The following is a 12,500-nucleotide window of genomic DNA, read 5'->3' as shown; positions in this document are numbered from 1 at the left end:
CTTGGACAAATCACTACTAATACAGCTTTTGAATGGAATTTGGGATAAGGAAACTTTACAGAGGCACATCATATATATATATGTATGTGTGTGTATGTATGAATGTTTGTACATAGGTATGTTGAATGATACAGCTGTAAAGACTCACATACATGACTTCAAGTTTCTATGTCTACAGCAGGGTGATTGCTGCATTTCTTCAGTTGTCATAAGTCAATTACAAACATAGAAACAATATTTGCACTGCCAGTGGGAAGAAAATGTCTCCTCTGGGTATTCATCATCATCATCATCGTTTAATGTCCGCTTTCCATGCTAGCATGGGTTGGACGATTTGACTGAGGACTGGTGAACCAGATGGCTATACCAAGCTCCAGTCTGATCTGGCAGAGTTTCTACAGTTGGATGCCCTTCCTAACGCCAACCACTCCGAGAGTGTAGTGGGTGCTTTTAAAATTGTAAAAATAATAATAATAATTTGAAAAATTATTAGATAATAAAAGAATTGAAAATTTTTAAAAAATTAAAATATAAAAATAGAGAATTAAAAAATTGAAAAATCAAAAAGTTAAAATAATTAAAAATTTAAAAATTAACTGAAGTATTAAAATTAACCGATTATAAAAAGCTACAAATTAGAAATTAAAAATTAAAAAGATAGAAATTGAAAATAAAAAAATCTAAAAATTGAAAAATTACTATTTAAAATATATATAAATTAACCCAATAATGTACTAAGTTGTGTAGGGAAAATGAGGAGTAGGGGACCATGATAACTAACACCTGTAGGTACAGTACATGAACAACAAGTTTAAAATCAATTAGTTTGTATATGATAGTAGTCTCTGAATATTTCATTATCTGATCTTTGTGTTATTGCAGCCGGCTGATATCACAATTGTAAAATCCATGAAGAGTCCTCCTGCTGGTGTGAAGCTAGTCATGGCTGCTGTCTGTGTCATGAAGGATATTAAACCAGAGAGGATAGCAGATGCAAGCACCGGCAGAAGGGTAAGGCCTCTACATCTCTTTGCTTGTATGTATGCATATATTTATATGTGTGTGTGTGTGTGTGTGTGTGTGTGTGTATTCAGTTTATTTCAAGATTTCTTGCCGATAGAGAAAGAACTAGTTTCTAACCTAGATCCAAGGCTCCTTCATTGGAATTTCAACATCAACAACAAGGTATTTTTGTTTGTATGTATGTATGTATGTATGAGCAGATTTGTATGTTTTATGTATGTTTTCTTATGCATATAGTTGCATCTCTAGACATGCTCATATGTATTTAAATGATAAACCTCTGGAAAGTTTTACAGATTTTTACAGTTCCAGTGATGGATTGGATCTGTAGTCTTCGAATCAGCTTTCTCCTGGAATTTCAACATCAACAACAGGGTATTTTTTGTATGTATGTATGTATGTATGTATGTATGTATGTAAGTACAGATTTGCATGTTTTGCTTTATGGATGTATTCTCATGCATATAGTTGCATATCTAGACATGCTCATGTATAATTAAATGATAAACTTCTGGAAAGTTTTACAGTGATGGCTTGAATCTGTAGTCTTCGAATCAGCTTTCTCCTTTCTGGTTTTGAGAAGCCTAATTTCTCAAGATTGGTATTTAGGCAGTGTGTTACATGTCCCAGGGCCCCAATAATTACAGGTATAAACCTGAACTTGTAACCTGGATAGAGTAACTGCAGATTTCTCAATAGTTCAGCATAGGTGTTCTCTTTTTCACTGATCTTCAGCTTTATGTTAACATCCACCGGGCCGCTAATTTCCAGTATGTATGTATTTTTGACAAAGTTGTCAGGCCAGCAGCTCTTCCAGGAGAAAGATAAAAGTAAAAGTTCCTTGCCAAGTTACATAGGCTCATAATTCTGGTTTCCTGGTTTCCATATACTGGCATCAACATCTCCAACACTATCAGTTTTATAACAACAAAAGTGTTAAACTTGAGACAAGACACACCACTCTGTATAAATATCTCAACGTACCAATACTATTTGTATTATAACGGCAAAAGTATTAAGTCTAACACATAGAGCTGTTGTAACATTTTACCAGATGCCGTATGTTTTCGCTGGAATCAGTACACATCTCTTTAATTATGACTGTAATATACCCTTTAATATATGACAGTACTACTTTAGTACATAGCAGATACTATTGCTGTGCATTTCACTACAGCAGTGATACTAACAAGCTGTACAAGCACAGTTAAAAGTTAATTCCAAGTGAACGTCGAATGCCTGTCTGAACTCTGTTGCTGCTCTCATAGACTCTATTGTATTGTGTGGATGCGTTTGGCTGTTTCTCTCTCTGCCTGACTGTCTGTTTGTCTCTATGCACGGGTGTCTCTCCTTGTTTGTGTCTTCCTATTTGTTTGTGTGTGTGTGTGTGTGTGTGTGTGTGTGTGTGTGCGTGTGTGTGTTTGCATTCTTGTGTGTGTGTCTGTGTCAGTCTCTATGTATGTTAGTCCATGCATGTCCGTGCATACAGACGCACATGTACATGTGTGTATTTGCATGTGTTTGGGTATGTGTATGTATATGTCTGTCTGTGTATGTTCATCTGTCTGTCTTTGTGTGTGTGTGTGTGTGTGTGTGTGTGTGTGTGTGTATTTGCATGTGTTTGGGTATGTGTGTGTCTGTCTTTGTGCATGCTTATCTGTCTGTCTTTGTGTGTGTGTGTGTGTGTGTGTTTGCATTCACGTGTGTGTATGTCTGTGTCAATCTCTATGCATGTTAATCCGTGTGTGTGTGTGTTATTGTGTGTGCATACAGATGCACATTTGCATGTGTGTATTTGCATGTTTGTGTGTGCATCTATGTGTGTATGTTTATGTTTTTGTGCATGCTTATCTGTCTGTCTTTGTGTGTACCTGTCTGTCTGTCTGTGTATACCTGTATCTCTATATTTCTGTCTGCGTGTCTGTATCTCATTGTCTATATACTTGTCTGTCTCTCTGTTTGCATGGATGTGTGCATCTGTTTGTTTGTGCATGTGTGCATATGCACACATGCATATGTGTGTCTGTGTGTGCATGCATGCATGTGTGTATGAGATGTTCTTGACTCAAATATATTCTAAATGAAGTCACATGACGTTAGCAACATGTCATACAAATACTACACACATCCACCACCACCACCACTAATAGTACTATTAACATCATCATAACTACCACCACCAATACTACTACTACTGTTGCAGCTGCTGCTGCTGCTACTACTATTAGCAGTATTGATACAAACATCCCCATGACCCCCACTTCTGTTACTACTAACATCACTTTTACAAACATCACCACCATCAGTGTTCACTGATAGTGTTTATCAATGCTGTTCACTGATGATTATCCCTGATGTTGTTCACTGACCGTGATGTACTTGGTGTTCATTGATGTAATTTCTCTAATGGTGTTCACTGATCACACTTTACTGATATTGTTCATCAACTCTATCTGCTGATGCTGTTCATTGATGGTGTTCACTAAAGACCATCACCACCACTACTACTACTGTTACTAATATCTTTGCAAACACCGCCACCATCAGTGAACACCAAAAGTGTTTACTGATCATGTTCACATTACCTAATGTATCTGTCCCATCTCATTGATTAATTATCTTTTCCATTCTATTGTTAATGATGTTTTGCCATTAATTTTCTTTCACAGACTCTGGATTACTGGGGCCCATCAAAGAAGCTGTTAGGGGACATTTCATTCTTAAATCAGTTACGAGATTATGATAAAGATAATATTCTGGTAGGTTGACGAACTTTTCTAAGATTTTGCGTACTTTTAATTTCAATTTTCTCAAGTTTTTTTTTGTTTTCTTTTTTTGTTGAGAAAATATACTCATTACACAAGCACAGGCATGGCTGTGTGGTTAAGAAGCTCACTCTGTAGCCATGTGGTCTTGGGGTTCAGTCTCACTATGTGGTACCTTGGGCAAGTGTCTTCAAACAGTGTTTTGTGAATGAATTTGATTGACAGAAACTATAGGAACCTGTTGTGTGTGTGTGTGTGTGTGTGTGTGTGTGTGCTGTGTACATATATATATATATACATATATACCATATATGTTTTTTTTTTGTCTTGCAAGTACTTAGTGACCCTATCAGTGCAGATGCCACTTAAAAGCACCCAGTCCACACTGTAAAGTGGTCGGTGCTCAGAAGGGCATCCAGCTGTAAAATCCTTGCCAGGTCTGACCTCACTTGTGCTTGTGCCATGTAAAAAGCAACATGCACACACACACAAAAAAAAAGACACCAATAGAATAAGAATCAGGCATAAAAAAAAGTAAGTACTGGGGTTGATTTGTTTAACTAAACCCTTCAAGGCTGCGCCCCTGTATGGCTGCAGTCCAATGACTGAAACGAGTAAAAGATAAAAATGATTAATGATCTTGTTTTTATTTGGTTTACACTATAAATGTCGATATTTTCTGACAGACTAATTTGTTTCTTTCAGCCCCATATCATGCATAAGATCCGGACTGAGTATCTGACCAATCCTGAGTTTGACCCAGCTAAAGTGGCCAAGGCTTCCTCGGCAGCTGAAGGTTTGTGTCGCTGGATTTCTGCCATGACAATCTACGACAAAGTTAACAAGGCTGTCGCTCCAAAAAAGGTGAAACTAGCTGAAGCCGAAAGTTGCCTGAAGATGACGATGGACAATCTGAAAGCAAAGCAAAATGAATTAAAAGCTATCGAGAAGCGGCTAGCTGACTTGAAAGCTTCGTTTAGAGAAACCAAAGAAAAAAAGATGAACCTGGAAAATGAAGTTGATTTGTGTGGCAAAAAATTAACACGAGCTGAGAAACTGATTGGTGGCCTTGGTGGGGAAAAAGACAGGTGGATTGCAGCAGCTAATTCTTTGCAAGATACTTATGATAACCTGATTGGAGATATATTGATATCTGCTGGAGTGATTGCATATTTGGGACCCTTCACATCAGCATTCCGTGAGAGGTGCATCACAGACTGGGTGCAGCTGTGTAAAGTACGTATTGATGTTGTTGCTGTTGCTGTTATTATTAAATGTGGGAGGAGGGTAACAAAGACAAACAGCAGGAGAGAGAGAGAGAGAAAGAAAGGAAATATATACATATATACAGGCTGGTGGGTGGAGGAACGGGTGGATGGATCCCAACCATGTGGTTTGGAAGCAAACTCCTTATAATAAAATAACCAGGTGTTAAACAACAGTAACAGTTATAGCCACCAAAAAGAAGCCTTTGTAGGGTCACACAACCTTATAGAAATAGCAACCTAATTTTCCTCAAATTGATTTTAGGAAGAACATGTTGGTTAATGTAGACCCAAGTAGACTATGTCTGAATAAAAAATATGGTAATTTATTTTAACTAAGCATTGCTTTGAGGAATTTTAAAAGCTTGAATGTCATCGATCATAAGACTACTTGTTCAGGATTAACCTGGGGCTAAACAGCACCAAGAACAACATGTCTGGCTATAAATATAGTACAAAATATAAAAGAAAAAATACACAGAAAATACTAATGGAATATTAAAGCTACTAAACTACTTTATCTACTCATGTATTCCCAAGCAAGGATTTCATTGTACGTCAGAGAACCAGAATTGGAACCGTAATAGAACCAGACTTTTGAACACATAACACAGACAATAGCATTGTAAATAGACAACTAAAGCTGATATTGAATAGAATTATATTAACCGTCCTTTTTGTAGATAATTAAGTAGAATCTGAAGAATATTAGACAAATTCTTCTGTTATATGGACGCCATCAGTTCTGTAGAGTTGTTTATTATGGATGAAGTTTTTTTTTTTGTGTTTAATTTATTTTCTGTTTTATACTATTTTTTTTTTATATGATTGCTTTTACAGTTTTTTTTTTTTTAAATTTCTTTCTTTCATGTAAAGGTCTGCATGACAATCAGGAAATATCAAAGACAGCACAAAGTTACACCATATATCCATTATGGCATTATGTTCTTGAATAAATTTGCCTAAGAATGTACATACAATGGCCCCCCATTATCTCTTATATCGACCGTTTGTTGTTGTATAGCTATAAGATGCTGGTTACATAGAAATGAACTCCAATCATTGCAAGTGTAACTGCCCTTTTCCCTACTGATTCCAACATAAACCATTCTGTAAAAAACAAATATTCTTAATTTACTCTCTCACTCTCTCTTTCATCTTTTTCATTCCCCACAGAGCAAATTGATTCCGTGTTCAGATGAATTCTACTTGAGTAAAACTCTTGGAGAACCAATCAAAATACAGGCTTGGAATCTTGCTGGATTACCATGTGATAATTTCTCTATTGAGAATGGTGTTATTGTAGCTAATTCCAGACGCTGGTAAGCTTTCCGAAAGTCTTTCATTTATTTTATCGTTATATAAACAGCTTAGTAGAGACTTAATATCTTGGCACGACCAAAGTTATTCACTTGTTGCTTTAATTAACATACTTTTGTCCTTTGGATTGCTTCATGTCACAGACAAAACTCTTTTGCTCCCCCTCAAGATTTTTATTCGATTTTATTTTTTCCAGCACCCCCACCACCATCGTCACTACCAACATCATCATCATCGTCATCAACACAACCGCCGCCACCACCACCACCACCATCATCATTATTACCAACACCACTCTCACCGTCATCATCATCATCATTATCATCATCATCTTCATCATAAGGTCAGCAGATTGACAGAATCTTTAAAGCATCAGGAAAAAAATGTCCTGAAGTATTTTTTTGTGGCTCTTTATAAATCTGAGTTCAAATCTTGGTGTGGTCAACATTAACCATTTATCTTTCCAAGCTTCACAAAACAAACTACAAATCATGTACTGGATTGCCTTAAGTATTCCAAGAATGCATTCTAGAAATGAATGGAATGGTTGTGACTGAAAAGACTGCAGCCCTTTCCTCCATAGGTGTGTGGCTTGCTTGATGTAAGAAACTAAATATATGATATTTAATACAGCTCTCCAGGATTTCTGTTAAGCCACTGGCTTCAGTTAAGATGAATATTGCAAGTCGTTCATTCTGGTGCTTTAAGGTGATGAATTGGCATGTTCAGGTTCAGTTCTACTGCGTGGCACTTTGGGCGAGTGTACATATACACACACACGCACACACATATACGCATGCACACACACACCCATACATACATACACACATGTACGCACACATACCTCCCACACACAACACACACCATGCACAACACATATACACACACATACGCATGCACACGTGCTATTACACACATACATACTTGCATGCACGCACATACCTCCTTGTCTTTTACTCTCCTGTCCTAAAAAGAACTTTTTCTTCATCCATTCCCTTCCAGTCATTTCAAATGTAACCACATGTGAATCGTTGACGATTTTCTTCCTCCGTCTTCCCTTCTATTGGACTTTCCTCTGTTTCCGAAGAAGAGTGTCTGCTCGAAATGTTAAACCATCTTTCTTTCCTCCCCTGAGTGTCTGCTAATACTTTACATGTACCACTTCCTCGCGTTGTTGTTGTTTTGTGTTTGTTCTTTTGGGGATTTACTACACACACACACACACACACACACACACACACACACACACACACACACACATATATATAGTACAGGCAGCACCCTGGAATCATGAGATGACAGTATGGTTCACAATGTTGAGTTTCATCCAGTCTAGAAAAAGAGTTGTCTGTAATAGGCCAATGTCCTCTCCAGGGGGTGATGGATTTTTTTGATCCGCTTAACTCTGCTGAAGACCGGAGCTTAGTGACTCACATTTGTATTTTTGGGATATAAAAGAGATTAGATTTCTTTGAATAACTCTCTAAGATCTGATTGCTCATCATCACCATCAGCAATACTAGCTTCATAATGACATCATCACCACCAGCAGCAACATCATCATCAATGCTATGGTCGTCACAGTCATTGACAGCACTACTACAATCATCATCAGCATCAGTCCCAGCCCCACCATCATCACCATTATCGTCACTGCCACGATTATATTCACCGTCATTGTCGTCGTCATCATCATCATCATCATCATCATCATCATCATCATCATCATCATCATCATCATCATCATCATCATCATCATCATCATCATCATCATCATCATCATCACCACCACCATCATCATTGTCACCACCACCACCACCGCCATCGTCATCATCATCATCATTACCACCACCACCACCATCATCATTGTCACCACCACCACCACCACCATCATCATTGTCACCACCACCACCACCGCCATCGTCATCATCATCATCATTACCACCACCACCACGATTATCATCATCATCATCCTATTCACTATTATCATCATCATTCCATGCTGGAAACTTGACTGATGAAAACAACAAAGAAATCAAAAAATACAAGGGTCATCACGAGATTTATGCAAAAGTGGGAATTACTCACTTTTGTATTAATTGACCTAGGTTGCTCAAATTGCACATGTTGATAGAGTGATTCTTTCTTTACACAAAGGTACTTCCTGACATTAGTTTCCATTACAAGTGATGCATTTTTGTCCTCATCAAATCCCATTCCCAAGTCCTCTTTGCAAAAATTCAATTGTGCACCATTGTATCCAGATGAGATGAAGGTGGCTTCTTCAGAGCCATTTCCTTTTCTCTTCTGGGCACAAGGTCTAAAATTTTTGAGGAGAGGACCAGTCGATTAGATTGACTCCAGTAGGCAACTGGTACTTAATTTATCGATCACCGAAAGGATGAAAGGATGAAAGGATGAAAGGCAAAGTCAAACTCGGCAGAATTTGAACTCAGAACTTAACGGCAGACGAAATACCACTAAGCATTTCGCCCGGCGTGCTAACGTTTCTTATTTTTTTATTGCCCACAAGGGGCTAAACATAGAGGGGACAAACAAGGACAGACAAAGGGATTAATTCAATTGTATGTGAAATCATGTGTTGAAACAGATATTATATTTCAGTGTGGTGAATTTTTTCTTTCTGTTTTTTTTTTGCCAAATAAGCACACGTACTATATGTTCATTCTTCACTTGTTTATTATTGTTCTTATGAGAATGGACTAGGCAGAGCAGGAGGATACATGTGGATGGAAAGAGTTACTGAATAGGTCACAGATGCATGACAAAAGATTCCTGACAATGGTCATACGATAATATAAAAATAGACAATAAATGCATGAAGAACAAATATATAGTGCATGTGTTTATTTGGCAAAAATCTTTTTTAAATGACCATCCCAAAATATAACAATATATATTCACAAAAATGAATAGAAATAGCTTTTCTGATAATTTTTCCACTTAAGCACCCAGTAACTTATAAACATCTAATAATTAAAGTGGAAAAATGATCAGAAATGCCATTTCTATTCATTTTTTCAAACATATAATACTGTACCAAGGATTTTTTCTATTTCTAATTCTACAATATATATATATATATATATATATATATATATGTATATATATATATATACATACTCATATATTTAGTTTTATTTCTCTTAGCTTTGTGTGTTGGGGGGTGCATGTGTGTACATGCATTGTGTTCTCCCTTGGCTAAAAGATAAAAAAAAAACATCACAATTTCCTTTAGCTCACACTATATCAGATTAAAAGAAGGGCATATTGGATAAAGTAATTCCAGACACACTAGGCTGTAAAAATAGGTGGTGTTGGTCATAACTGGAACTTGTTTATTTAACCAATCATGTGTTATTAAGTGTTGATTTAATCATATAAAACATGTGGGCATGATCATATATCATAGAAGATAATTAATTATTTTTTGTCAAAAGGCTAATCATTTTATTTCGCTTAGGTGAAGTTCAGACAACGTTAATTATGGAAAGAAAAAAAAAAATGAACGATTACCATAATTATCAAAAAAATATGTATGAATATGATGATTATAGAAATGAATTTGTAGTCATAATTATCAAATAAATGTGTGATTATAATAATTATAGAAAATAAACATGTAGTTTATAATAATAATGTTTGAATAAATGAATAATTATCATAATTCCTGAAAAATATGTTACAAGGTGATTATTAAACACGAATTATTGCTTCACTCTATGAGATTGTAGTTAATGCCTAAAAATAATCCAGACTTCTTCATGAATAAAAACTGTGGCTTTGGTTTGAAAACTGTAGCAACTTAACTTTGTCTAACAGTGAACATTTTGCAAATTTCAGGCTCATTGGTTCTTTCTAGTATTTATGAGATCAAGCTAGAGTTAGTTTAGAATTACAAGTGCATCAAATTTTGACTTATAAACAGTTTTTATTCAGCAGCGTGTTTCAATATACAAGGTGGTATCGAAAAGTTCCTGGTCATCCTTTTTTTTTTTTTTTTTTGGACATCCACACATACATTGAGAATTCTTCCCACCCCACCCCACCCCAGCCCATCAATCAAGAGTTCTGCTGAAATGTTTCGAAGTGTTTGAGGGAGGACATTGAGCGAAAGCAACGAGATCTGTGAAGCACGAAGAACTGGATTCTTCACGATGGCAATGCACCCACCCTGACACCGAGCTCTCCTCACTTGTGAGTTTCTTGCCAAAAGCAACACCCTCACCCTATTCGCCAGATTTAGCACCTACAGACACCCATTTCTTCCCCAAGATGAAAAAGGCAGCTCAAAGGTTACTATTTTAAAGCTATTGTCGAGATCCAGAGCAAATCGCAGGTCATTGACTTGCTAATGGAAAACAACTTCCAGACTGGAAGCAATGTTGGGACCAGTGTATAGCTGTGCAAGGTGACTATTCCAAAGGAGATGATGTTAAAATTTAGGTAAATAAGTTATTTTTTTATTAAGCATAACTATTCCGGGAACATTTAGATACCACCTCGTATGGTGAGACAGATAAGAAGAGAAATGTATTTTTAAAAAAATGAAATAATTCAGAGACACCATCTGCATGATATACCACAGTTAAGTAGCTGTCAGCATGAGGCATTAAATGTATTGAACAAATTATATAATCTCGCACTTCACCAACTAGTTTAACACCACCACTATCAATCACCAACCTCGACATCACACCATCATCACCACAACTACCATCACTACCACTGCCATCATCACCACCACTACTGCCATAACTACCACCACCACCACCACCACCGTCACCATCACTACCACCACCATTGCCATCACCACCACAATTGACATCACCTGCTCCATGGGTGTCTTTAGCAAGAAAGTTTACCGTTATAAGAAGCATTAAAACTGGATTGCTTGATCCCTCTCTGCATACATTGGCATCAGCTGCGTCCGTGTCCAGTTTAGGAGTAGAGTCAGTAAAGGGCATGGACACCACCTCTTCCTCTTCAGATTAACTCAGATATATTAGTGGTGGCAGTAGTTGTCACAAGTGTGGTGCTAGTTGTGGTGGTGGGGGTGGTGTTGGTGATGGTGGTAGTGATGGTGGTGCTATTGGGTGTCATGAGCGAAGTGTAAGTTGTAGTATTGGTGGTGGTAGTGGTGATGTTACTGCTGTTGTTGGTGGTAGTGGTGATGTTACTGCTGTTGTTGGTGGTAGTAGTTGTGGCTGTAGTTGCTATCATGGATGTGATGTTAGTTGTGATGATGGTGGTGGTGGTGGTGGTGGTGGTGGTAGTGGGCATAGAGTGGAGGTTTTGTGTCTGAGTGTAATGACGATAGTGATGTTGTTGTTTAGTCACACACAAACCCTGACTGACAAGACCTATGATCACAGCATTCCAACCATGAGCATCCCATCTGACTCACACACACGATATCACGATTAACTGGAAAAAAAAAAAAGCAACAACAGTGCTGTCCCTATTTCCAAGTTTTCTGTCTAAAAGAAGAATTTCTGTCATTATCATTGGCATTATCATCCACACCATCATTACCATTGTCCTTGTCATCACCGTCATCACCACCACCAACAACAACAACAATATTAAGTTTCTTGTGACCCTCCCCCCTCCTCTACCTGATCTCCGTTCAATCAATTTACAGAATGTGTCAGGGTGCATTTTTTCATGGGACCATCACTAGAGAGAGATTGTCACATCCTCAACATACGTGTTTTTATGCATGCGTGTATACATACATTCATATACATATATGTATTTATATATATATACGTATACACACATATATGTATAGGCACAAGTGTGGCTGTATGATAAGAAGCTTGCTTCCCAGCCACATGTTTTCAGGTTCACTTCCAATGTGTGGCACCTTGGGTAACTGTCTTCTACTCTCTCTCTCTCTCTCTCTCTCTCTCTCTCTCTGTATATATATATATATATATATATATATATTTATGCGTGTGTATCTTTGTGTCTATCTTTGTCCCCCCACCATTGCTTGTGTGTTTACGTCCCCACAACTTAGTGGTTCAGCAACATATATATATATATATATATATATATATATATAAGTAATTGTATATAGGATTTGTTCTGATTGTTGAAT

The 12,500-nt window shown here is 37.1% G+C and overlaps 1 protein-coding gene across 2 annotated transcripts in view; it reads left to right on the top strand.

Moving 5' to 3' along the window:
- LOC106870489 (dynein axonemal heavy chain 7) overlaps positions 1-12,500 on the top strand; it is a 255,489-nt gene that overhangs the window by 130,530 nt on the left and 112,459 nt on the right. For both annotated transcript variants that reach the window (XM_089359464.1, XM_089359463.1), the window contains 4 exons: positions 883-1,011; positions 3,693-3,782; positions 4,494-5,024; positions 6,230-6,375. In XM_089359464.1, the coding sequence (XP_089215590.1) occupies positions 883-1,011; positions 3,693-3,782; positions 4,494-5,024; positions 6,230-6,375 (896 nt within the window). The remainder of the gene's footprint in view (positions 1-882; positions 1,012-3,692; positions 3,783-4,493; positions 5,025-6,229; positions 6,376-12,500) is intronic.

The sequence above is a fragment of the Octopus bimaculoides genome, chromosome 11 (genome assembly GCF_046866305.1).
Source record: "Octopus bimaculoides isolate indiv1 chromosome 11, ASM4686630v1, whole genome shotgun sequence".
In the NCBI taxonomy this organism is placed as follows: domain Eukaryota; kingdom Metazoa; phylum Mollusca; class Cephalopoda; order Octopoda; family Octopodidae; genus Octopus; species Octopus bimaculoides.
The sequence above is the reverse complement of the archived record's forward strand: the minus strand, read 5'-3'. Positions and strand labels throughout refer to the sequence as shown.